Raw genomic sequence first — 26,676 nt, 5'->3', positions numbered from 1 at the left:
TACTAGATTATTGGTTTATTATAAAAGGATATAATTTTCAGGAACAACCAGATGGAAGAGATGAATAGGGCAAGGTATAGGGGAAGAGTGGGGATCTTCATGCCCTTTCCAGGTGCAGCACTCTTCCCGAATCTCCACGTGTTCACCAACCTGGAAGCTTTCCGAACTTGTCCTTTTAGGGTTTTATGGAGGCTTCATTACACAGGCATGATTGATTAAATCATTGGCCAATCTCCAGCCCCTCCCCCTCCCCCAGTGGCTGAAAGGTCCAACCTTCTTTTCACATGGTTAGTTCAACTGGTGACCAGCACCCCCTCCCATCTTTACAGGATTTTCAAAAGTCACCTCATTAACATAAGCTCAGTTGCAGTTGAAAGGGGCTTGTTATGAATAACAAGACACCCCTTTCACCATTATGGCTTTGAAGGGATTTCAGGAACTGAGGACAAGAGACTGAATATTATAACAAAAGATGCTCCCATTGCTCTCATGGCTTAGGAAATTACAAGGGTTTGGGGTGCTCTGAACCAGAAACATTGGAAGAAGACCAAAAAAATATTTATTATAAATCACAATATCACAGTAATGATTTCCATCTTTGGGTTTTTATTTAATCTCATAGAAACTTGTGTACTGTATTTTTTGGGACTATCATTGATTTACAATATTGTGCTAGTTTCGGGTGCACAGCAAAGTGAACTTTGGCTGGGTGAGTGCATGTCTCACCCCTGCCCTCAGGAGCCTAAATAACACCCCCACACCCAGCACTCTTAGCTGAGTGAAGAGAGCACTGGTAACATTTTCTGAGGACTTAGATGTTTGTGCTTCTAAAACCCTGTGGGAATTCTTAGGATTACAGTTGATGTTTCTTACCCTGAAAGGACCTTTGCAATTACTGATGAAGAGTTGGCCTTTCTCTGTTGCAGATTGACATCAATAAATGCCATTATTTAGTGGATTTGGACACCGTGAGAGAAACACCCCGGGAGCCAAAATATTCATCCAATAGAGAAGAATGGATCAACTTGGCCTACAGACCATTCCTTGATGCATCTAGGTATGTGGCTTTAGTCCTAAGAAATGTACTGGGATTAGTAAGGGCAAAAATTGGAATCTGGGATTGAATAACTTCCAGTCCTGGGCTAACTCTAGTAGCCATTTAATTTTATTTTTATTTGGGCCCAAACATCTTCTATTCTTGTCCAGTTCCCTGAGAAATCTAAAAGAGTGCTCTTCTTTTCTAGGCATCAGAGTGCAAAGTATATTCTGGTATCATTCAAATAACAGAATCTAAACAGATAGATCCACTGAAAAAAACACAAATAAGTGTTTGATTATTTTTGGCAATCAACTTCAACTTTCTTAACCAAGAGTTTTCTAATACTGTTAGGAAGATTGACTGTGTTCTTTAAGGAGCTAGAAGTTCATATCCGCATTATTTTTGGGCTCAAGGCTCAGAGATGGGGCCAGGCCTTACTAGATCTTAAGTAGTGAGACCAAATAGACCAGGGCTTGGCTGGCTCTTCAGAAAAGCCTCAGAATTCATGATAAGAGGTTGAGTCAGGATATCCAGGTGAAGGAGTGGGGGAGAGTTAGAAAGGTGTAGGTTGTCTGTGGGCAGAGGTCCAGGTAGACAGACAGTTGAAGTTAAGGAGGTCCAGGGAGGCCTGGTGGGCAGAGCCCAGGATCCAAGAAATCAGGCAGAAACAAAAAGGTAGAGGACCAGGTCTTGAGAGGCAGGTTTGGGACTCAGAAACAGGGAAGAAAATATTTTCAGGAAGAGGGAGTGATTAGAACCTACTGATAAATCAAGTCCGTTTGATTAATATAACAATTGTTCATTGGATTTGGCAGCTGATAAAAGCCATTTTAGTGGAATGGTGGGGGCATAGGGACTTGAGAGATTGGAGGGGTCAAAGCAAAACTAGCAGGGAGGAAGGAGGCAAGATGGCGGAGTAGAAGGACGTGAGCTTACGCCTTCTTATGGAAACACCAAAATCACAGCTAACTGCTGAACAACCACTGACAAAAAAACACTGGAATCTACCAAAAAGGATAGCCTACATCCAAAGACACAGAAGAAGCCACAGCGAGATGGTAGGAGGGGTGCAATCGCAATAAAATCAAATCCCATACATGCCAAGTGGGTAACCCACAAACTGGAAAATAATTACACCACAGAAGTTCTCCCACAGGAGTGAAAGTTCTGAGCCCCCCCATTGGGCTCCCCAGTCTTGGGGTCTGGCAACAGGAGGAGGAGCCCCCAGGTCTGACTTTGAAGGCCATTGGTGTTTGACCACAGGAATTCCACAGGACTGGTGGAAACAAACTTCACTCTTGGAGGGCACACACTGGGTGTCATGCACACCAGGACCCAGGGAAAAAAGTGGTGACCTCATAAGAGACTGGGCCGGGCTTACCTGTTGGGGTTGGAGGGTCACCTGCAGAGGCAGGGGGCGGCTGTGGCTCACTGTGGGGACAGGGACAGTGGTGGCAGCGGCTCTGACAAGTGCTCATTGACATGGGCCTTCTAGGAGGCTGCCATTTTCTCACCAAGACCTGACCCCACCCAACAGCCTGTAGGCTCCTGAGTGCTAGGATGCCTCAGGCCAAACAACCAACAGGGTGGGAACATAGCTTCACCCATTAGCAGACAGGCTGCTTAAAGTCTTTTTTTTTTAAGATTTTTTTTTTTTGATGTGGACCATTTTTAAAGTCTTTATTGAATTTGTTACAATATTGCTTCTGCTTTATGTTTTTTGGTGTTTTGCCCCCGAGGCATGTGGGATCTTAGCTCCCTGGCCAGGGATTGAACCTGCACCCCCTGCATTGGAAAGCGGAGTCTTAACCACTGGACCGCCAGGGAAGTCCCTTAAAGTCTTCCTGAATAAACAGCTGCCCAATAATAAACACACCTCCCAGATATGGCCCTGCCCACCAGAGGGACAAGACCCAGCACTATGCACCCAGTCCCTCCCACCAGGAAGACTGCACAAGCCTCTTAGACAGCCTCATCCACCAGGGGGCAGCCAGCAGAAGCAAGAAGAAATACAGTGCTGCAGCCTGTGGAACAGAAACCACAATCACAGAAAGTTAGACAAAATGAGATGGCAGAGGAATATGTCCCAGATGAAGGAACAAGATAAAACCCTAGAAGAACAACTAAGTAAAGTGGAGATAGGCAATCTACCTGAAAAAGGATTCAGAGTAATGATAGTAAAGATGATCCAAGATCTTGGGAAAAGAATGGAGGCACAGATTGAGAAGGTACAAGAAATATTTAACAAAGACCTAGAAGAACTAAAGAACAAACAAACAGACAGGAACAATACAATAATTTACATGAAAAATACACTAGAAGGAATCAGTGGCAGAGTAGCTGAGGCAGAAGAACGGATAAGTGACCTGGAAGACAGAATGGTGGAAATCACTGCCATGGAACAGAATAAAGAAAAAAGACTGAAAAGAAACGAAGACAGCCTAAGAGACCTCTGGGACAACATTAAATGCACCAGCATTCGCATTATAGGGGTCCCAGAAGGAGAAGAGAAAAAGAAAGGGTCTGAGAAAATATTTAAAGAGATAATAGCTGAAAACTTTCTTAACATGGGAAACAATCATCCAAGTCCAGGAAGTGCAGAGAGCCCCAGGCAGAATAAGCACAAGGAGGAACACGCTGAGACACGTATTAATCAAACTGACAAAAATTAAAGACAAAGAAAAAATATTAAAAGCAACAAGGGAAAAGCAACAAATAACGCACAAGGGAACTCCCATAAGGTTATCAGCTGATTTCTCAGCAGAAACTCTGCAGGCCAGAAGGGAGTGGCACGGTATGTTTAAAGTGATGAAAGGGAAGAACCTACAATCAAGAATACTCTTCCCAGCAAGGCTGTCATTCAGATTCAGTGGAGAAATCAAGAGGTTTATAGACAAGCAAAAGCTAAGAGAATTCAGCACCATCAGACCAGCTTTACAACAAGTGCTGGAGGAACTTCTCTAGGCAGAAAACAAAGGCCACAACTAGAAACAAGAAAATTACAAATGGAAAAGCTTACCGGTAAAGGCAAACATACAGTAAAGTTAAGAAATCATCTGCACACAAATATATCAAACCCAGCAGTTGTGAGGAGAGCACAAATGCAAGGTATTGGAAATGCGTTTGATATTAAAAGATCAGCAACTTAAAACATTACACTGCTATTTCAAAACCTCATGGTAACCACAAACCAAAAATGTACAATGGATACACACACAAAAAAGAAAAAGGAATCTAAACACAACAATAAAGTTAGTCATAAAATCAGAAGAGAAGAGAACAAAAGAGGAAGGGAAGAAACAAAGACCTACAAAAACAAATCCAAAACAGTTAACAAAATGGCAATAAGAACATACATATCAATAATTACCTTAAACGTGAATGGATTAAATGCTCCAACCAAAAGACACAGACTGGCTGAATTGATACAAAAACAAGACCTGTATGTATGCTTCAAATCAAGGGACACATACCGAAAGTGAGAGGATGGAAAAATGTATTCCATGCAAATGGAAATCAAAGGAAAGCTGGAGTAACAATATTCATATCAAAGCTGGAGACCCACTTCAAATCAGGGGACACATACTGAACGTGAGAGGATGGAAAAATGTATTCCATGAAAATGGAAATCAAAGGAAAGCTGGAGTAACAATATTCATATCAGAAAAGGAACACTACATAATGATCAAGGGATCAGTCCAAAAAGAAGATATAACAATTGTAACTATATATGCTCCCAACGTAGGAGCACCTCAATATATAAGGCAAATGCTAACAACATTAAAGGGAGAAATCAACAGTAACACAATAATAGTGGGGGACTTTAACACCCTACTTTCATCAATGGACCAGATGGATTTAATTGATATTTCTAGAGTATCCATCCAAAAGCAGCAGAATACACATTCTTTTCAAGTGCACATGGAACATTCTCCAGGATTGATCACATGCTGGGCCACAAAGCGAGCCTTGGTAAATTTAAGAAAATTAAAATCGTATCAAGCATCTTTTCTGACCAAACGCTATGAGATTAGAAATCAATGACAAGAAAAAAACTGTAAAAAAACATGAACACTTGGAAGCTTAACAATATACAGCCAATCCAACAGCCAGTGGATCACTGAAGAAATCAAAGAGGAAATCAGAAAATACCTAGATAGGGCTTCCCTGGTGGTGCAGTGGTTGAGAGTCCGCCTGCCGATGCCGGGGACACGGGTTCGTGCCCCGGTCCGGGAAGATCCCACATGCTGCGGAGCGGCTGTGCCCGTGAGCCATGACCGCTGAGCCTGTGCGTCTGGAACCTGTGCTCCACAACGGGAGAGGCCACAACAGTGAGAGGCCCGCATACCGCAAAAAAAAAAAAAAAAAAGAAAAGAAAAACCTAGATACAAATGAAAATGAAAGCACGACGATCGAAAAACCTATGGCATGTAGCAAAAGCAGTTCTAAGAGGGAAGTTTATAGCAATACAGTTTTACCTCAGGAAACAAGAAAAATCTCAAACAACGAAACCTTACAACCTAAAGCAACTAGAGAAAGAAGAACAAACAAAACCCAAAGTTAGTAGAAGGAAAGAAATCATAAAGGTAAGAGCAGAGATAAATGAAATAGACACAAAGAAAAGAATAGAAAAGGTCAGTGATTGATCATGGCCTTAAGTGGGTAGGGAGGGAGCGGGGAGGGCACTGAGGGAGTGGAAGACCATGACAGGTGGTAGGATCATGGCCTGATATTCAAAAAATTGTCAGAATCAGGGCAGTAGTAGGAGAGAGCTTGAAATTCTCTTTCAAGCAACAGTGAAGGTATGAAGTTCTCTGCATCACACATATTCTTTGGTGCCTGACTTGTTTGATATAGTATTTGGGGGGCAGGTCGCTATTGTGCCTTCATTTTTGAGTTAAGAAAATTATGATGATGTGAGATCAGATTCAGTGGAGATCAGATTCAGTGGAGATCACTGAAAATATCTCCAGCCCTGGAGGCTCAGTAGATCCCAAACAACCTTCCTGTTAACAAAGGGAAACTTAGTGGTTCACAAATACTGACCAGCAGTACCTTGGTCACAGAATAAACTCTGTTTATAGCAAATGGGGCAAGGGAGTATTTTTGAGGCAAATCTGTTTTCCTTTTGGTTTTGAAGGATTGAAGTGAGGTTCCTCATCTTCCCATTTCCCCTTTTGGTAGCACACAGGCACCACAGCTGGTAGACATGAACTGAGAGCCCATTCAAGGCAAAGAAGCCTGCTGCTTGTATGCTTCTCACTGGAGAACTGGAAATCTTTTGAGGGAAGAGCAGAAGGTGTTGGTCACCTTCCCATCTGCCTTGTGGTGAGCAGAGTGACCAGAGGTGGCCACACAGTCACACAGTGATGTGCTTGAGCATCACTCCGCCAGGGCCCTCTGTGTTCAGCCGTCTCCTCAGCCAGAGGGAGCAGTGGACACAGTGGGAGACAGTGAAATATGAGGGCCTTTCCCAGGGGTGCTACTCACTGCTCCTCACTGAACATCCTGCTTCCCTAACAAGCTAGATTTTAAGGGCAGAAATAGAGCATGACTGGCTCAGTTTGATAAACGTTTGTTGAAAATCTTCTACATGTAAGACTATGTAGACTGTGTGCAGGCGAGATGGCTGCCCTGGGAGTTTATAGTTTACTTGGGGAGGTACACCGTAGTTCAGAGGGGTGCTGTTGGGGCATCAGAGGGAGGGGTTAGTTCCAGGAGGCTATGGTGAGAGGGACTAAGGAAGACTCCAAGAGGAGGTGACATCTGAAGGTCACACTGGTGCTAAGTATGGGAGGTGGATGAAGGGAGAGAACGTTGGAGGCATACAGCCAAGTTGGGAGGCTATCCTGCTTGACTAGATGAGAGGTGACGAGAGAGTGAACTCAGCTGCAAAGGATGGATGGACTCAGGAGGCACATTTTTGCAGAGAAAGATCAGGCCAAAGTTTAGATCCCAGAAGCCTGCAACTTTCCTCAAGTGAACTGTATCAAGCTTTTAAATTTTTTCCTTTGCTCTGTTAGCAGTGAATTACTAATCATTTTATTGTTTGCTTTCTGTGGCTGGGTTGGTCCCTAACCAGAAGCTTTCACAAGTTGAGCAGCACTTGCTAGAGGGATGAGACCCTAAGCTTATCTCCTTGTACGTCCTGTTCTCCTGTGGGTCCCTGGTGCAGCTTCATTTCCCATTTGCCCACTGAGCACACCTCTATTGTAGGTGGAGGGAAGGAGAAGACTATTGGGGAATACCTTCACAGATTTTCAGTTTCCCATAAATTGTACTAATTTCCCCTAAACTGGAATTCTTTTCATGACCAAATGCTGAGAAAAGAAAGAAATCAGTTGGTTTAAGAACTGCAAAGGTACAGTTACTTGAAGGTATGCAAAGTATAGTGAAAAGAGCATGGGGTCAGAAGACATGTGCATTTAATCCTGGTTACTTGCTGGTTGCTCTTCTCTATTCCCAAATTTCCATATGAGTAAAACAGATAATATTTTACATACTTTATGGGAAAACAGAGATAATAATATTTTACATACTTTATGGGAATGTTGTAAGGATTAAATGAGAGCTGAAATATGAAAGTGTTTTTAAATTCTAAACTATTATATAAATATCAGGCCTTCCAGTTAATTAGCAGGCAGCCTGAAGTTCCAAAGTTATGCTGATTTTCTTTACATTTCTCTTCCTCAGCATTTCCTAGTATATACTGACCTAACTGCAAAAACAGCAGGATCCTACAGCCCCATCTGCCACAGCAATTTGTAACTGTCAGCACTGTGACATCTCCTGTTGCTGACTTAGGGCCAGTCAAGCTGGACTGTACTGTCCGAGGCTGTGGGCCTCAGGGATACCACTCTGAGGTGGTGCATATGAAAGGCTCTTGGGAGATTGACCCTGGAATGCCTTTGAGCCTATTGAATGGGGCTGTTAATGTTTCCTCTGTCTTCTTGAAACAATGGTTTTTGTACTTTAGCTATTTATATAACAAGGAGAGAGAATGGTACTATCCACATGTAATAGTCACTCATGTCTTAGACCCTAGATCAGATGAGGCTGCAGGCCTACCTATTTATTATTTAGCTCTTCCTGAGGAAAGGAGGTTTTCATAAGCCAGTGACATACCACCACATGATCTTTTTAGAAATGTAAGCAGGTTAGTTTCTCAAATGTTGAAGCCCCTAAAATTTTTTTCCAGTTTTTTTTTCATTTTATTGTGTTAATTAAATTAAATTAATTTTTATTGGAGTATAGTTGATTTACAATGTTTTGTTACTTTCTGCTGTACAGCAAAGTGAATCAGTTATATCCACTCTTTTTTAGATTCTATTCCCATACAGGTCATTACAGAGAGTATTGAGTAGAGTTACCTGTGCTGTACAGTAGGTTCTTTTTTTTTTTTTTAAAACATCTTTATTGGAGTATAATTGCTTTACAATGTTGTGTTAGTTTCTACTGTATAACAAAGTGAATCAGCTATACGTATACATATTTCCCCATATCTCCTCCCTCTTGAGCCTCCCTCCCACCTTGCCTATCCCACCCCTCTAAGGTGGTCACAAAGCACCGAGCTCATCTCCCTGTGCTATGCAGCTGCTTCCCACTAGCACCCTGAGGAAACCATAATCCAAAAACAGATATATACCACACTGTTCATTGCAGCACTATTTACAGTAGCCAGGACATGGGAGCAACCCTAAGTGTCCATCGACAGATGAATGGATAAAGAAGATGTGGCACATATATACAACGGAATACTACTCAACCATAAAAAGAAACGAAATTCACTTATTTGTAGTTAGGGGGATGGACCTCGAGTCTGTCATACAGAGTGAAGTAAGTCAGAAAGAGAAAAACAAATACCATATGCTAACACATATATATGGAATCAAAAAAAATGGTTCTGATGAACCTAGGGCCCAGACAGGAATAAAGATGCAGACATAGAGAATGGACTTGAGGACACGGGGCAGGGTAAGGGTAAGCTGGGACGAAGTGAGAGTAGCATTGACATATATACAGTGCCAAATGTAAAGTAGGTCCTTATTAGTTATCTATTTTATACATAGTAGTGTATATATGTCAATCCTAAATCTCCCAGTCCATCGCTCCACTACCCCCTTTCTCCCTTGGTAACCATAAGTTTGTTTTCTACGTCTGTGTAAGTCCCTAAAATTTAAATCTGCTTTCTTTAGAGTTCACTTTGAGTTCATTTTTTCTTTCTTCCTTTATCCATCTATCTGTCTGTCTATCTAAATGACATCCATCTAATCAGCAGATATTTTTTGAACACTGTCAGGAACTGTGATGGAGCTTAAGTATATGGTGGTGAACAGAACACACAAATTCCCTGTCCTCTTGGACCCTACAGTATAACGGGGAGGCTGGCATTAAACAAATAACCATACAGATCAATCTGGAATTACAACCCATGTTAAGTACTTTAAGAGAAGAGTACAGGGTGCTGGGAGAGAAGGAGTCAGCAGCAGGACGTCCCTGGAGTCTTCTTTTATGTCCTGAAGCCAGCTGGTTAAGCAGGTTTGGAAATCAGAAAATATTTATTGAATAGCTATTATGTCCTTGTCACAGGGCTAGATTATTTAAGGGGTATAAGAGAAGCAATTAGACACAGATTTTTACCCTTGAATAATTTACAGCTTTTGTAGTTACATATACAAAAACACCTTGAAAGACCATAGATGGTGCCAGATTGTGTGCTAGAACTGTGGAGGTTAAGAGTGTACTAACCTCCTGTAGCCTGTGAAGGTTTCCTGAAGGAGGTGGTGCTTGAGCTGAGGCTTAAAGGAAAAAGAGGATTTGTACCAGTGATAAAGAGGGTAGAATCACGTCTATAATTCAAGGAGAAGAAAGCATGAGCACAGGTATAAAAATAAAAAGAAGCCTGTTGGATGAGGGGGCTGAGGGTCCATAAAGAAAAGTTTAGGGAATTCCCTGGTGGTCCAGTGGTTAGGACTCGGCACTTTCACTGCCATGGCCCAGGTTCGATCCCAGTTGGGGAACTAAGATCCTGCAAGCTACGAGGCACGGCCCAAAAAAAAAGGAAAGTTTAATTTAATTCTTTGATTTAAATTTGCTTTTAGTTAAAGTGATCCGCAATATATCATCCAAATCAGAACACTTTTAAAAGTGAAAGGGGCCCTGCCCTGGGTGAATTGAGATAGGTGGTCATCCTGTTGTAATGTGGCCAGGATACAAGAGCTTATTCCAAAAAGCAGGATGGGAGAATGGAGCACATAGATGTAGTTCCTTTGCCCCACAGTCCATATTCACCATGTGGATTTGCCCATAGCTTACTTATTTGATAATCTGTGGACCTTTCTTGGTGCTGTAGCGTGGATTGGGTCTTAGCTCTCTGAAAGGGAAGCAAGCGATGAGTCTAGTTTGAAGACAGTACCAGCACATAAAAAAATTGTACTCTGAGTGTATGCCAATGGAGACTCAACCCCAGGGGGAAGCAACCTAAACTTATTAGGACAATATTGTGACTGGTGCAAATTTAGGAATTCTATATACCTATGAATATGTGAAGAGGCGTGTTTTCTGTTGAACTTGTTAGAGATAAGCAAGGCCCTTACCGTTGGACTATTGGAGAAGGACTCACAAATAGGGCTGAATGTTGTTAGCCCGTCTGGGAGACTAGCAGCCCAGATGCCCATCCATTCTTTTCCTGTTAGGCTTCTTCTCTGCTTTATCAAAGGACTGGAGACCCCAGATCCCATTAGTTTGAGAGAAGATCCAGGCATAAGATCTTGATAACCGTCTTCTTGTCTCCCCTTGCACATAGCTGGTACCAGAGCTGCAGCTTCCTCTCCCTAAGTTTGCTATGTCTGTGTCTGTCTAATATTAGAAAGGTTTATCAAACTTCCAAGATATGGGGGCTAAACTAGGTGAAATACCACTTTTTAAACCAGACACATTCGTTACTCTGTGGACATCTCATACAACAAAGTTTCTAAAATGAGAGGGTTTTTTTTTCTTTCTTTGAAGTATGGTATAATGGCTACTTGTGTAAAATAGCTGGACAAGTGGGTGGATGTAATGCTTACTTTGAGATTCCCCAGAGAGGAGTGAAGGGAGACTGTTGCAATAACTTGCCAGCTCAACGGTGGGTTCCTTTCTAAGTGTGGTGAGAATATTTGGCTTAGGGAGTCTGGTGGGAAATGCCTCTCCAGGATGTTGGAGTTGGCCTCCTGAGCAACAGAGCCTGTTTGTAGCTTTAGAAACAAATTGGGAGGCCCTGCCAGTGCTTCGCACAGCCACTTGCCACCCACTCTTTCCTCCTTCATTATAGGTCCCTTTTGTTTTGCTTGCTTTGCTTTCGCCTTTGGTTTTTGGATTGTGATATTTTCTTCTTCCCCATTTTGGAGCATATTAGCCTCATCCAGCTGGATTTTAGGCTTTGCCTGACTAAGGATGTGAGATAATTTGGGGAGACTTAAATAGGACAGGATTTCAAAGCCCTGCCAAGTTTATGATTACAGGTAGATGCAAGCAAAGAGTTAGAACTTCACATCTGCAGCTAGTGTGGTAGGAGAGGGGCCTTTTCTAGTCAGAGGATTTCTATAGAGCCAGGTGGGGATTGTGGTGATAGCATCTGCAGCTTGTGTTCATTCACTGCCCAGCACAGGATTCTCATGTAGGTTTTTCTTACTGAGACTATTACTCTCCTTTTAACATCCAAGAAGAAGTGAATCAATCCAGCAGCTGTGAGGCCTAAAGAGTACATGGCACCTGTATCCATTTTGGTTCTGTGTCGTAGTCTAGTTCATGGCAGCCATTGTGTCCCCAGCCCTAACCCCAGCGTAAGCAGAACAGTTTATTTCTGGAAGATAAGAAGACCACTGGAAAACCACTGTAAAGTGAAAATTAATTGGGAACTCTTGTTCCAGTTACTGCTGTGTAACAAGTCATCCCGAACTTAATGATATAAAAGGAAAACAGTTATTTATTATTGTTTGCTCTCATGGGTCTGTGGACTGACTGGGCTCAGCTAGGCAGTTCTTCAGCTACTCCGGATTCTTATACATTGGCCATCAGATGGTGGTGGGGACTGGAGGCATCTCAAAGGCTTTCCCACATGTCTAGCCGTTGATGCTGGATATTGGTTAGCTCTCAGCTGGGGCTGTTGGCCAAAACACCTACAAGTGGCTTCTCCATGTGGCCTGTGCTTCCTCTCAGGGTGGTGGCTGGCTCTCAGGAGCTAGGATCTCAAGAGCTGTATAGTTTTTTATGACCTAGCCTTGGAATTCACACAGTATCACTCCCACATCATTCTGTTCATTGAAAGCAAGGCATTCCAATAGTCCATGTTCAAGGGGGAAAGGAATTACACTTCCCGTATTGATGGGGAGGGTGTAAGAATTTATGGACATGCTTTAAAAACATCACAGCTCTTGATGCAGTTCTTCATCCAAATTAGATAATTGTTGAAAAAGAATTTGTTTTGAAGGAGATTTCTTGCAGAAGAGACCTATGGCGCCCAAAATAGTCCAGCAGGCTGTTTCTATCTGCAGCTTCTTGCTATCCAGGTAGAAAGGGAGACTACACTCCCTGGCAGAATTTGGCTTTAGGCCAACAGTTTGACATGCTTCCGATGGCATTCAGATCCTTTGGGTGGAATTAGTTCTCCCTCCCAAGCAGCGATTGAAGTGCTCTTGTCTTTTCCCTGCGCGTCAACCACAGTGGTGCCCTCAGCTCCTTCACCTCTGCCAAGAGTGCTGAGAAACTGTAAGGAAGAAGCGATCAGAGTTTCTGTACTTTTGTAATTCTTTATCACCTTATTATTCTCTTATACTTTCTGTTTCTTTACCAGTTTGGGGGCTGTCCTTTTTTTCTTCTCCCCAGATGCTCTCCTGAGACCCTTTGTCTGGCAGGACTACTACCTCAGGCTAGATTTGGCTTCAGAACACACTGGTGTTTTGCTCATTGTATTCTTCAGCTGCTTAATCATTATCATTTTGTTGTTCTGAAGCTCAGAGAGTCTGCTTTCCATTGTTGTCAAGTTAGTTCTCCAGAAAGAGACTGTCTGTTCTCCAAGTCCATGCTATAGAGCCTCTCAGGCTTGAAGAGTATACAGTGTCTTAGAACTGCCACCACGTTTAGCTAGCTTAGACCAAGCAGCTGGTTTCTCGTGAGTTAGAACAACATCTCTTGTTGAATCTCACAACTCCTAGCACATATTAGGGTCTCAGAAAATATTTATAAATTATTTGATGTATTTCATGCTCTTAAAACTGGATTTATGTCAAAGCAAGAAGGAAAAAAAAGGTGAAATAAGAATTTCTTCAGAAGTTTCTCATGCTCTTATTTGATAAAATAAAGATTGTGGAGTAGCTGATTGGCTTCTATTTCCTGTCTCCTGGAATGCTCCTTCTTTGGACCCAGGTACCACCCCTTAAGGAAATCCAAAGGCTCTGTGGAGAGAGGAGCCCACATAAAGGAGGACTGAAGGCCTGTAGATCTAGCTGAACTTGCAGCCCATGGCTGGCTATGAACATTCCAGCCAAAGCCCAGTGAAACAGAAAACCCATCAGTGAGCCACAGATTTGGGAGAAATAACAAATTGTTTTTTTAAGCTAAAAAAGAAAAGATTTTTGAGTTATTTTAAAGTATACTCATTATCTCCTCTCTCTAAAACTTGCCGGAATCATCTACCTGTTGTGACCTCCAGTGCTACTTACTGTCTGTCACAGAGAAGTAGCTCAAATTAGGATCCAAAGAGTAGGGACAGAAACTTTCTTGAACACTGTTTAGTGTCTTCTCCACAGGAATGGTGGATGGAGCATGTAATACCTTCACATCTAAGTAGCTATCAGATGGAAAAAGGCTGGTCAAGAGCATTTCTCCATCAACCTTGGTGGGACTGAAGGTCAGACAATGACCGCTTGCTTAATACCAATTCTTTCTCAATTCCCCCATTCTGAATATTGGTGAAAGGTGACTGGTCAAGAGCTTATGCTGTTATGTCAGATGATTGGCCAAGGCCACAAAGCAGTGAAATGATTCACTCCGTACACCAGTCTTGCGGTGATGTGATTCGTTTTTTTCCTCAGCAAACTTCCAAGTCATCCACAGTGTGGATCTCTGGAGTTGTGGATCAAACAGTCCAAACTGTGAATGTATTCACTGAATGCTCAGGGTCTGTGGACATGCCCACTGAAAACAGTGTCATTCTGGTCACATGGGTAATGATGATTTAGTAAATTTTGTGGAAACTGAAACCTGGAGAGCGAGCTTCCTTCCTCCCTCCCTCCCTCCCTCCCTCCCTCCCTCCCTCCCTCCCTCTCTCCCTCCCCTCCCTCCCTCCCTCCCTTCCTTCCTTCCTTCCTCTCTCTTTCTCCCCCCTCCCTCCCTTCCTTCCTCCCTTCCTTTCTGCCACGTTCCGTCTTCATTGCTGTGTGTGGGCTTCTCATTGTGGTGGCTCCTCTTGTTGCGGAGCACAGGCTCTAGGCACCTGGGCTTCAGTAGCTGCAGCACGTGGGCCCTACGGTGCACAGGCTTCAGTATTTGCAGCGTGTGGGCTTAGTTGTGGCAGATGGGCTCTAGGGCACACGGGCTTCAGTAGTTGTGGCGCACAGGCTAAGTAGTTGTGGTGCGTGGGCTCTAGAGCACAGGCTCAGTAGTTGTGGCACACGGGCTTAGTTGCTCTGCGGCATGTGGGATCTTCCCGGACCAGGGCTCGAACCCGTGTCCCCTGCATTGGCAGGCGGATTCTCAACCACTGTGCCACCAGGGAAGTCCCTGGAGAGGTTTCTTGACCTTTTGCATTAATGTTCTCTTTGCTAGGTAAGAAATGGGAGGGTGCAAGTAGTTCTGTGTTGCTGGGTCATAAAGTGAGAGGCTGGAGGGGAGGAAAACGAGACAATAAAGGAAATAGGAACCAGAAGATGATACGAAACATGGAGTGTGAGAGTAATCTGATCAGCTCCATGAAGCCCTAGCAAAGACTGAGAAATGCAGGTCTGCAGAAATGATTTGTACGGCCAGCACAATGCTTTAAAATGGATTTGAATGCTTTTTTCCACTTTGTCAGAGTCTTCAGTATTCTCTGTGGTTTTGTCTCTTGTCTCTCCTCTTCCTGTTCCTTCAGTCACTGTCGGTTCCCCTGGCTTCTGTTTTACTGACATTTAGGCCATTTGTGTTGTACAGGTGTGTCCTACAGGTGTTTCTCATCTACTTTTACCAGATTTTGTTTTTTAAACCCTTGATGTGTGAAGCCTCCCTCCCCACCAAAAAAAAGATTAAAACTTTTTTGGGGAAAAAATATATTCTCGGGCTTCCCTGGTGGCGCAGTGGTTGAGAGTCCGCCTGCCGATGCAGGGGACACGGGTTCGTGCCCCGGTCCGGGAGGATCCCACATGCCATGGAGTGGCTGGGCCCATGAGCCATGGCCGCTGGGCCTGCACATCCGGAGCCTGTGCTCTGCAACGGGAGAGGCCACAACGGTGAGAGGCCCGCGTACCGCAAAAAAAAAAAAAATATATATATATATATATATTCTCTTTGCTGTGATATGGATGCCCTCTGCATCTCACTTGTGCTCTAAGATCCCAATGGCCACTGCAGCTTCCCCCTCCCCATGCGCACACTGAAGACTCCTACTTTGCTCTGCCCCATCTGATGACTTTACGACTGAATTGGTTGAGAAGAGATGAGAAAGAAGAGATTCATATTTTTGATATTTCACTTTCCTTGTAGATGATGAATATTGCCAGAAGCGAGGGAGATAAACTAGATGCTCTGATTTAAGAGTCAGGGTGTAGTCATTCATTCATTCACAGGATATTTATTGAGCACTTTCTGTGGCACTGTTCTAAACGCTGGAGTACAGCAGTTAGACAGGTGAAGTTCTGTCTTCAAGGGACTGATATTCTAGGGGAGAATTAACATATAGCATGTAACTCCTGTGTCCATTTCTTTATTTTGGAGAAGTGATAAATGTCACGTCTGTCTTACTTACCATGAGAGTAGTCTCTCACCCCATTTCCTATTAGAGAATATTAAAGACCAGCCACATTTTTGCTGCATATCAGCTTTTTGAGCAGTTCTTAAACGGCTTGATATGAGACTAAAGACTGACTGTGACTAAGATTAAGTCTTGAGGGAATTCTGAGATTCTCTTCAGAACTGATGATTTCTCTGAAAGGCCAGTTCTGTTCTGAGGGTTGTGGAAGTCTGTCACTGAACTGTGAACTAAGTGCAAGAGAGAACAAGAGACAAAGACAAAAAGAGAGGGAACTAGCTTTAAAAAGAAAGAGAACTGGCAGTGAGCTCAGACTACAGGTTTACATGGATAGTAATGTTTGGATGGATGGATGGATGGAGAGGTAGATAGATAAAAATAAAAGAAAACCTGAGTACTAGGACGTTTTCTTTTTAAAACGAAAAATTGACCCAGCATTTCCATTGTGTCTGTTGAACTGGTGACATCAGGGACCAGCAGCCAGTCTTCCACTGACGTCAGCAAGAGCAGATTGAAATCTCCACAGCAGAGTGCTCCCCAGCCCTGATAAGTAGGGCTGGTAATTGAATTAGAAAACATTCTGAGCTATCAGCTAATTACGCTATTCAGGCAATTGCTTTGTTTACGTCTGTTTCATCCTTGAATTGCCTGAGTGACTTTCTCACTGGGAGGGGAAGTACTTCAATGTCCACGATAGAGGCACATATTTTGCGTCTCCCTCAATTATGCTACCTGTGCTTCCCTAGGGCAATACTTCGGCATTTCACATTATTACGGACGTTGTATGAGTTTTGATCGGCATTAGTTTTGTTCTAATTTGTGATTCAGTCTGATCTTTGTTTCCACGTGTCTGAATGTGTGCACATGCATGTTATTCCAATGCTCTTTTCTTTCACAAAGGCAAATAACCAATTTGATTTCCCTTCTTCCAGCAATCATACAATATAACAATTTGAAAGGCCTTAGTCATGCTTAACATATTAAAGCTACTGATGGGAAAGAAATTAATCTAGAACAGCAGCTATAGTATTAGAAATGAAGGATTCATGTCAACTTCGTCTTTTGGTTTTAAAAAAAAATCACAGAATCTTCCCTTCCCAGCTCCGAAGTGTATGTGTTGATTGTTTATTCACTTCATCCACTGGAAGAAATTAGTGGCTTTAGGTGTTAAAGACAGACAATGCTATTAAAAATCATAAGCAAAATCTGCAAGAGAAAAGAAGGTTCATCTTCTAGTAAGGATTTTTCCAGTACGAAGCACTGATGATAAATTTTACTTAACTTCTCCTTACATTTAGTTCCCACTTCTTATATAGTTTTGTGTTCAGGCTTAATTAGAAATGCCTCCTTGCTTCCTGAACACATTATCTAGAATTTGATGCCGAATTTCTTATGCTTATACACTGAGGAAGCATGGGAGAATCCCAGTGCTTCTTGGGTCTCTTGGGACAAACACATGCTTGTCCTTAGCAAGATGGTTATTGCAAACCACACATTCAGTGGGACTTTGAAATCCTCATTGAGAGTAGGAAAGAACTTGTAATTTTGAGGAACTTGAAAGGAGGCTGGTGTGGTGAGAGTGTAGTGGGCAAGGAAGAAAATGGCACAAGGTGAGGTGAGACAGGTAAGTGAGGGCTAGATCTCCTATGGCTTTGTAGATCATTAGAGTTTGGATTTTATTCAAGCCATTCTCCAGTTGTTGCTGAGTGGACAGAGCATTTAACCTGAGTTGCCTATAGATTTGGTTATGGATGGGCAAGTTGCTTTTTTTTGCCTAGTGTACCTTGGAATGTTGGATGGACAAAATGGAATAATGTATAGTAAATGCTTCTTCCACACCTGTGCAACCCTCAGTGTTTGTTCTCTCTTCTGAATATGTGTATTATCACTTTGAACTTCTGTATCAGCTATTTAATATTTAGTGTATGCTACATTATGGTTATGTCGTTCATATTCTGTTTCTTCCAACGATAGATTATTAGCTCTTTGAGAACAGAGGCTTCAGGGCTAGCACACAAAGCTCTACACACAGTAAGCACATAGGGTTTTTTTTTGTTTGTTCATTTTAAGGATTTGAGGTTTCCTTTATTTAACTTTGTCTACTGGTTTTTAAAAATTATTACAAGTAATATATTTCATGTACTTTTGTATATATTCGAAATTTTCTATGTAACAAATGGAAAACAAAGTAGGTTGTTAAAAAAAAGTAATATGGTGCAAAGTACAAAATAAAAATCATCTGCTATATCATAGGGACTGCATAATTTTTGTTTTAATTGGTATTGTTAAAATTGCCTTTCCAAATGGCTCTTGCAGGTTTCCACTTTTACTGGCAATATCAATTTCTTAATTTCTCGCCAGTGTTTGATACTGTCAGACTTCTAAACTTTTGCAAACCTGATTATTGAAAAATTGTATCTAGATTTACATTTCCCCAATTACTAGTAAAATTGGACATTATTTCATATGGTTATTGGCCATTTACATTTCTTTTCTCTGTTTATGTCCTTTGTCATTTTTTTCCTTTTGAGTTGTTTGTCTTAGTGAATGCAGGAATACTTTATATATTCTAGGTACTCTTCCTCTGTTAATGTATGGTAAATATTTTGTCCCAATCTCTTTTATTTTTTTACCTTTGTTTCAGCTTGCCTTTTGCATTCAACGGTAAAACATAGTGGCCCTTCTTCCATTTTAGGGAGGTCAGTATTTTTGATGATGATTATGTCCCATGTATAGCCCAAGATAGTTTTCTGAAATGATCTTTTAGAATGAACTCCTTGGCATGACCTATCAGCCTAAAAATAATCATCACCATTTGCTGTCTTGGCCCAATAGACCCTGTTTGTTTTCATATATTTTAGTTATTTTAAAAATAACTTATAAGAATAATGAAAGGATAGTTAAAAAAACTTCATTTGAAATTTTAATAATAATATAAATGTAGCAACCCCAATCTTTATTCCATATTCTCCTGGTTTTGAATATACATACCTGAAATGGGTACCTCTGAACTCAACTAACTACTCATCAACTGTCATGCATGAACCTGGAATATATACATCTTGAAAATACTGGTTCCAGACTTCAGATACATCTCTAATAGGTTCTAGCTTGTTACTTCTGGTTCTTCCTGCATTTGTATTATCAAAATGCAAAACTTGAAGAATTTTTTGAAACCTTAAATGGCTCGTAATTTTGTTGAAGAAAAGACAGCTATCTTCTTTGCTCCATAATTTAAACACTTTCATCTTCAGATTTATAAACATCAATCAAAATGATCAATTTTTTGAATTTTTTATTTCTTTATTATCTGTATCCTTCTAGTCACTTTCATATATTAACCTGCCCTCAGCATTTGTCCACTCATGAACTGTGTCAAATAGAATTTGGCACACAGACCCCATAAAAGATAAAAGAATGTAGTCATATGCCCTTTTAGCATAACAGGATAGTCCAAGTTCTTGTTGCAAAATATTGCATGATGAAGTCGTAGGGGAGCAAAACTTTTCCTTCTACCCTTCTAGGTTCTTTTGGTTGGCCTAATAACCAAATTGATGTAAGATAGATTTACAAGAGAAAAACCAATTTAATTTCATATGTACAGGAGCCCCATAAAAATGAGAGACCCAAAGACAAGCCTCAGGCCGTTGAGGCTTATATGCCATCCTGAGCTAAGGAACAGGATAGAGGCCTGGGGCTTTGGAGGGGAGCAGGGTCATTCACAGGACAGTAAGAAGGGCAGATGTTTTCCCTGCCACACAGATATGTCATTCAGATAAAAAATTATCTCTGGTAATACCTCTCTCTCTGAGCCAGCTTCCCTACCTAGATTCTTTTAGGTAGTTAAGGGGGAGGTAGAAAGTTCTTCCTGTGTATCTTGGGCCTTATCTTCAACTCAAAATAATCTGCATGCTAGCTGTATGCTTTGGGGAGGCTCATTCTGAATCCCTCCAAAGTCCTTCCTGTTGAATGACTAACTGAATGAGAACACCTATTTCCTTTTTGTTCTTAGAAATACACTGTTCACTCATCATTTCTTGAGTTAGAAAATTTGTCTAGTATGTGGTCATCTAAAGACTCATAGTGTGAAATTTTGCCTTTATGATAAATGTTACCATCATCATTAGAGTCTTAATTGCTGCTATTTGTCTCTTTGCATTCATCTTCTGATTTGTCTAATTGTGAAATGTCTTCCTCTGTCAGTTTTCTTCTCATTGGCATTATGGACAGAAAATTTTAAAATTCTGAACTCTCAGCTGTGCTCAATTAAAGCTAAGTGCAGACTACAAAGATAGTGTCTCAAGTCTTTTGCACCTTATTGAAAGATGATGCATACTTTGGACAGTGCAGTGAGAAAATTGAAGGGTAATATAATTGAATCACTTTTGCATCATCCTTTTTGGGGATTTCATCACTCTTCCTTTCTCTTATCATTTGTCTTTTTTTTAAAGCACAGTTGTAAATAATCTAAGATGTAGGGAAAAAAAAAAAAGACCACTAAGATTCAATAATATAGCTTAAATTTATAAAAGCTTGTGCTGGACCCATATGGTAGTTACAAGATAGAATGAGTTTTACTCTATTTTTGATAGTGAGTATAATTTCCCTTTGTTGTTTGGAAGACTCTAAGAAGAATAAAATTATGAAATAACAATCCTTCCAAATAGTAAGGAATAGTTCCAAAAAGAAAGTAAAATTGGGCCCAATGGACCTAATGTTATACCAAGGACTGAGTTGACCGGAAATATATACTGACTGTATTAGTGAAGCTTTTAGTGTGGAGTCAACTGGAATGGAAATAACGTTTAATTCGGTTTAGCCTTTCTTTACTACACTGAAGCCTGCAGGAGTTTGCTCCAGCTTACAACTTTCTGTTCTGACCTTCCCCTTATCTGCACGGACAGAAAGAATAAATTAACTTCTTTTTGACTGAGGTAGGTGCTTCCTCCTCCTGTTCATTTTGTTTGCAGGAGCCCTGCTTTATCTCCTGTGTCTCTCTTCTAAGCCTCTTTTCTCTATCAAAGCCCTTGAGCTGTTAGCTGTTGAAGTGAAGTGCATCTCTGTAGAGCACAGAGCACTGCCAGCATCCCAGTTGGGGAGAATCTCTAAGAGGTGTGTATGCCAAGCACGATATCATTGTGTGCAGGCATTGCAGGAGTCTGCCAAACTCAGGGGTAGGCTGCCAGTACAAATGCCACGTTGACATGACATTTACAAGTTGAGAGTCTGGAAAAGGACTGGCAGTGGAACACCCTTCAGCTACCTCATTTAGGTTGGCAGTTTCAGGTCCAACTTTTGGTTTTTAGACTCAGAAACCATAGTCAAGAAGTAATACTTTGTATAGAATTTAAAACTATCACTGCCGCTTTTTCTAGTAAGTGATGAATCCTGTTAGCCTGTTCCTGGGATGCAGGATAAACCAGAGTGGTAAGAGTGCAGAACCTGGAATCAAATCTGGATTTGAATGAGGGCTTTATCACTTACTGTGTAACCCTGGTCAAGTTACTTAATCTATGTAAGTCTCATTTTCCTATCTATAAAATAAGGATAATATCACTTTCCTCATAGTGTTATCAGATGGATTAAATAATATCCTTAAAAGTATAAGCACCAGTGCCTGTTCAGTACTAGGTATTCAATAAATGTGAGGTATTTTTCAGATTCTTTAGAAACTTGTGAGAAATTAAGGTTTTTAGCTGTTCCTATCTATATTTTAGTAAAAAGTAAAAAGATTCTCTCTTTGACTTAAGAATTGCCAGAACAGTACGCACAGGAAGCCCAGAACACAGTTTTCTCCAGCTCTCCAGGAAAACTTAGAGCCAGAGTCAGGATCATTTGAGCATTTTGGCATCTCTACATTAGTTTCTTAGGTACAGAAACCTTTGAGGTATTAAGAATTTATTTCTGTAATAGCAGTCCTTTGATTGAATTGGAATTTTTCTATGGCAAATTCTAATGCAAAGTGCAGACCTAGAGCTATTCTGAAGGATATCCTGTGGCTTAATAGAGAGGCTATCATTTGGGTGCAGGTAAGAAGGTACTTGGTCTTGAGTAAGTCTTTTATCAAGATCTAGTAGCTAAATAACAGACTTTTCTGTGCTGCTTGTATAAAATATCCTCACCATAGCACTTTGTTTATTTCCTTTAATCATTTTCAATACATTAGTAAATTCTCTCAAATGATAAAATTCTGTCTTTTCTTTTTTCTCTTGTTTTTCAGATCTTCAAAGTTGTTGCGGGCATTCTATGTTCCCTTCCTGTCAGATCAGTATACAGTGTATGCAAACTACACCATCCTCAAACCCCGGAAAGGAAAGCAAATCAGGAAGAAAAGTGGAGGTTAGCACCATGCCTGTGGCCCCAAAGGACAACCATCCTGTTAACTGGTAATTCCACTGACAGGACTCCCTCCAAGTCATCGTTTGTAACATTTGTAATAAAAGCCGTCTGACAAGAATACTGGAATCTGGGCTCTTTGGGCTTGTCAGAGTCAATCACATTCACTTCTTAATGTGTGTCTCTGTTCTGCATGTACACTTTGTGCAGCTAGGTGGAGAAAGGCCCTAAAGTCCGGGTAGATACATTGCTCCACATCTCATTGTTTTTCTTCTGTTCAATTATTTACTAGACCGGAGAAGAGTAGAACCAACTTTCAGGAAGAATTGAAAATCCCGAGACTGGATGGCTGTGTTGAGCTGTTCTACACACTCTGGCTTGGCATCCAAGAACTAGCCTCCCTTGGGCCGTATGAGCTTCTCCACCAAAGCTCTTTGGCAGCTCCTAGCAGACGACCTCGTTCCAATCCTAGTGCTGAAAATGACCACAGCCTAATTGCCAACCTACATGTCCTTTTCACCTCCGGCAAGACTAAGCTTTTCTAAAGCACGTCACAGGACCAGGACCCTACCCTGGAGGTATCTCAGGAAAAATGCAGCCAGTTGAGGAACTGTGGCTTAATTTCATTACATAGGATGCCTCTTGCTTTCATCTTATTTCCTTTACAACAAACTATAACTATATGGGTATGGGTTTTTTAAGCTTTAGCATGCTGTTTCTTGAATTCAAGACTTCCCTGTATAAAGATATCAACAGACCAGACTATAACTGTACAGGACATACATGGAGAAAATTAACTCTATCAGTTGGTAGATTTGGATGACATCACATTTTAAAGTAATTTATTCTGAGGCCGTTTCTGAGGAAATTAAGAATCTCCCTTTTTTAAACAACCCTAGTGAGAAAGACCAGTGTATATTCATGGCACCTGTTTTTGAGTACGTCTATTGCAAAGCACATCCTGCATGGGGCACCTCTAGTCAAGTAGGCAATGATAAGGACTTAATTAAAACATAAGTATATACTTTACTTTGCTTTTACACACAGTATTTCATAGTTTACAAAGCCCTTTCACATTATCTCATTTGATCCTCACAGTCATGACGTGAGGTAGACAAAGCAAGTGGTTTTATGCCCATTTTACAGATGAAGAAACTGAGACTATGGGGCAGGGGGCAGGGGGAGGTAAGGTGACTTGCCCAAGGCCACACAGCCAATAAGTAGTAGCGCTAGGACCAGAACCTGGGTTGCCTAACTTCTCATCCAGTGCTCGTCCGTACTCCTCACTTGACTATGAGAACATTACTTGAAAGAATGATGAGGTTGGCCAGAGACCTAATTGATAACGTAACTTTCTATTTTAAGGAAGAATTTTATCTGTGTTTCTGTGAGTTCTTTGGAGCCTCCAGTCTGCCTATTGGTTAGACCATCATAGCGGTACTCCGGGATGCAGCCTGGCCTGTGGCAGGAAAGTAGTGCTCATGTTTGGAAGTCAAGCTCCTTTGCAGCCACACAGGATCCAATACAAGTTCCATTCCTATAGTCAATCTGGGGTCACGTTATAGTGCCTTATTTCCCTAAGGGTGATTGTGTCTAGTATCTGCAAATAGGATGCATTCATTTTTCAGAGTTTCCATCTTTCATTTTTCAAAGAGAAGGGATTTTCAGTAGGAACTGATCCCAAGAGAGGAGAAGTGACAAGGGAAGAAATGGCTAGTTACCATATGAAGAGTCCTCATTCGGATCCCCTCTAAAGGAATATCTGGGGAGGGGTTGAAGAATTGTGAGTCAGTAGGTCTAGATAGCATGAACAATGATAACTGGAGAGTGAAGATAAACTGGGGTCCCACTCGCTGCTTTAAGGATTTTTGTATTTAATTTTCAATACTTGATTACTGTTTCCCAAGGCAGATATTGGCACATGTGGTCTGACTATGGGACAGAGAATTTCTAGTGAAAGATCTTGCCATACCTGCAGTAATAGTGCACTGTCCTTCACAGTGGCTAGAGCTCTCTTTTTTGCCGAGGTAAATGAGAAGGTACAGTAATGGAGGTCCATGGTGAATGGTTTTTTTCTAATCAAAGTGGTACAGTACTGATCCATTTTATCATGTTGCATGTTAAAAAAAAAAAAGCCTTCTAAGCAAGAACTTACTGTAATATAGCACAGAAAAGGTCATGATCAATCTAGGTATTCCTTGGGAATATCAGTTGCTATCCCTTTTAAAACCTGATTTCAGTTTGCTCTGTTCTATGAATATCTTTAGTGAGAGCACAGTAGATTGCAGAACACTCTGCCAAATTCGATAGGTAAGGGATATAAAAATGAATGTTTTTTGTTGTGAAGGTGTTTTTCACATGATATATAAACGCGTTAAAACATCTCCACCTGGGCTTCCCTGGTGGCGCAGTGGTTGAGAGTCCGCCTGCCAATGCAGGGGACGTGGGTGCGTGCCCCGGTCCAGGAAGATCCCACATGCCGCGGAACGGCTGGGCCAGTGGGCTGTGGCTGCTGAGCCTGCGTGTCCGGAGCCTGTGCTCCGCAACGGGAGAGGCCACAACAGTGAGAGGCCCGCGTACCGCAAAAAACAAAACAAAAACATCTCCACCTCAGCAATACAGGGAGGTTAGCTTTGCCTGGGAAGAGAGTTTCAAAACACTTGGTGAGAGTAGCATTTCTCCTCCAGAGAATCAGTGTTCAGCATGAGCTGACCGCTCTGCTCACTGTAAGGATAAAGTATCTCAGGTACGTTTTTCTCCACAGATTGTTGACTATCAAGGAATGAATGAAGGTCTACAGCTTATTGGTAATAAGCTTTGATTGTAGAGCTGAGCGAGGGAGTTGGGTGTATTGGCAGTCCCAGGGCTCTCTGATCTCTGGATCTTAAGCAGCCTTGTCTGAACCCCAGATCTCACAACACTGAGTCCTATTACTGAACCAGCCTGTGTAGTAGCATCTGCTATCGAAGTATACCTGTCAACTGGTAGGTGTCATCTGATAAGAAAGACCACTCATTTTAATCTCTTGAGATTATAACATTAAAGGGAAGCCCACACTCTTTATTACTGAATTCAAGTTTAGAAACTGATTCTCTGTTTTAAATCAAGGTGGTTCTTGATCCCAACAATTTATTTGGGTCATTTTTTCTAGTTTGGAGTTCTGGGAAAGAACCTTCCAAACCCCATGTAATTCTGCAGCATTAGATCCAGATTGACCATTTGGGCAAAGCACAAATGGAAATCCTTTATTGTGTTTTGCATTTTGTAGGATTTATTGAAATAAGAATTCACTGTGATTGTGCTGTCTTCTGGCCAGTGTTGGGCAGCTCTGCTTTAAATTTGGTTAATTTTATTTTCTCTGAAGAGCAAAAAGAGGCACAGTTTAATCTTTGCCTCCACAGGCATATTAAGCTCATGTATTAATTCATTCTTGGGCTCCTACATTAAATGCCTTGGGTAAACAGATAAATGGACATGTGCTCAGCTGTAATTTTTTTGCAAAAGAAAGATCTGACTTCCATATGGCATTGTTGGATTTCAGAGGCTCTCTGGTGTTTTGATAAATCTAAATGAATGTTGCCTTTAATTTTTCCAGTATATAATCTATTTAACCGTGAGATTCATGCTGCAAGTGAAATCAGGAAGCACTGCAGTGTTGAAGCAAGAGTATTGTTCAATTCATTTGTCTTCCTGATCCTTGTACTTTATTTCACATGTCAGTGTTTACATTACATACTTGTATTTTCTGTGAAAGAAAAAGTTAAATCTTGGCAGTTTGATTTTCCTTTTATTAAGTTGATATTTTCTCTTTTGCTTTTAGCTTTTAAATCTTTGGTGGAGATTGGAACCTGAAGGAGCTCAACTCCTTCCATCACCCCCACTTTCCTCCTTCAGTGTGTAGACCTGCCCTCTGTAGACCAAATAGCCCAGAATGTTTATTCTGAAAAGTCTGGGAAGAAGCCATTGGAAAAGCCAGTGAGGGTTAGTTTAATTTTGTGGAAAAACCAAGCACAGTGGGAACTACTCAGTGTGTCAGCATTGTGCCTAAAAGAGAGTTTCTGGGTCCATGTTACGTTTTTGGATTAAGAATCTCTGGGCGGGCTTCCCTGATGGCGCAGTGGTTGAGAGTCCGCCTGCCGGTGCAGGGGACACGGGTTCGTGCCCCGGTCCGGGAAGATCCCACATGCCGCGGAGCGGCTGGGCCCGTGAGCCATGGCTGCTGAGCCTGCGCGTCCGGAGCTTGTGCTCTGCAATGGGAGAGGCCACAACAGTGAGAGGCCCACGTACCGCAAAAAAAAAAAAAAAAAAAAAAAAAAGA

The 26,676-nt window shown here is 41.6% G+C and overlaps 1 protein-coding gene across 8 annotated transcripts in view; it reads left to right on the top strand.

Annotated features, from left to right (window-relative positions):
• The window catches only part of ALG9 (ALG9 alpha-1,2-mannosyltransferase), a 98,273-nt gene extending 72,149 nt beyond the window's left edge, over positions 1-26,124 (top strand). For 7 of the 8 annotated variants that reach the window (XM_049714093.1, XM_033434624.2, XM_049714095.1 and 4 more), the window contains 3 exons: positions 927-1,057; positions 22,243-22,361; positions 22,651-26,124. In XM_049714093.1, coding sequence (XP_049570050.1) covers positions 927-1,057; positions 22,243-22,361; positions 22,651-22,688 — 288 coding nt within the window. In that variant the 3' untranslated portion in view covers positions 22,689-26,124. Of the gene's footprint in view, positions 1-926; positions 1,058-22,242; positions 22,409-22,650 lie in introns of all 8 variants that reach the window. The other variant, XM_004273417.4, reaches the window with a different exon arrangement.
• The last annotated feature ends 552 nt before the right edge of the window (positions 26,125-26,676 follow it).

This window comes from Orcinus orca, chromosome 8 (genome assembly GCF_937001465.1).
Source record: "Orcinus orca chromosome 8, mOrcOrc1.1, whole genome shotgun sequence".
NCBI classification, from domain to species: Eukaryota; Metazoa; Chordata; class Mammalia; order Artiodactyla; family Delphinidae; genus Orcinus; species Orcinus orca.
The sequence above is the reverse complement of the archived record's forward strand: the minus strand, read 5'-3'. Positions and strand labels throughout refer to the sequence as shown.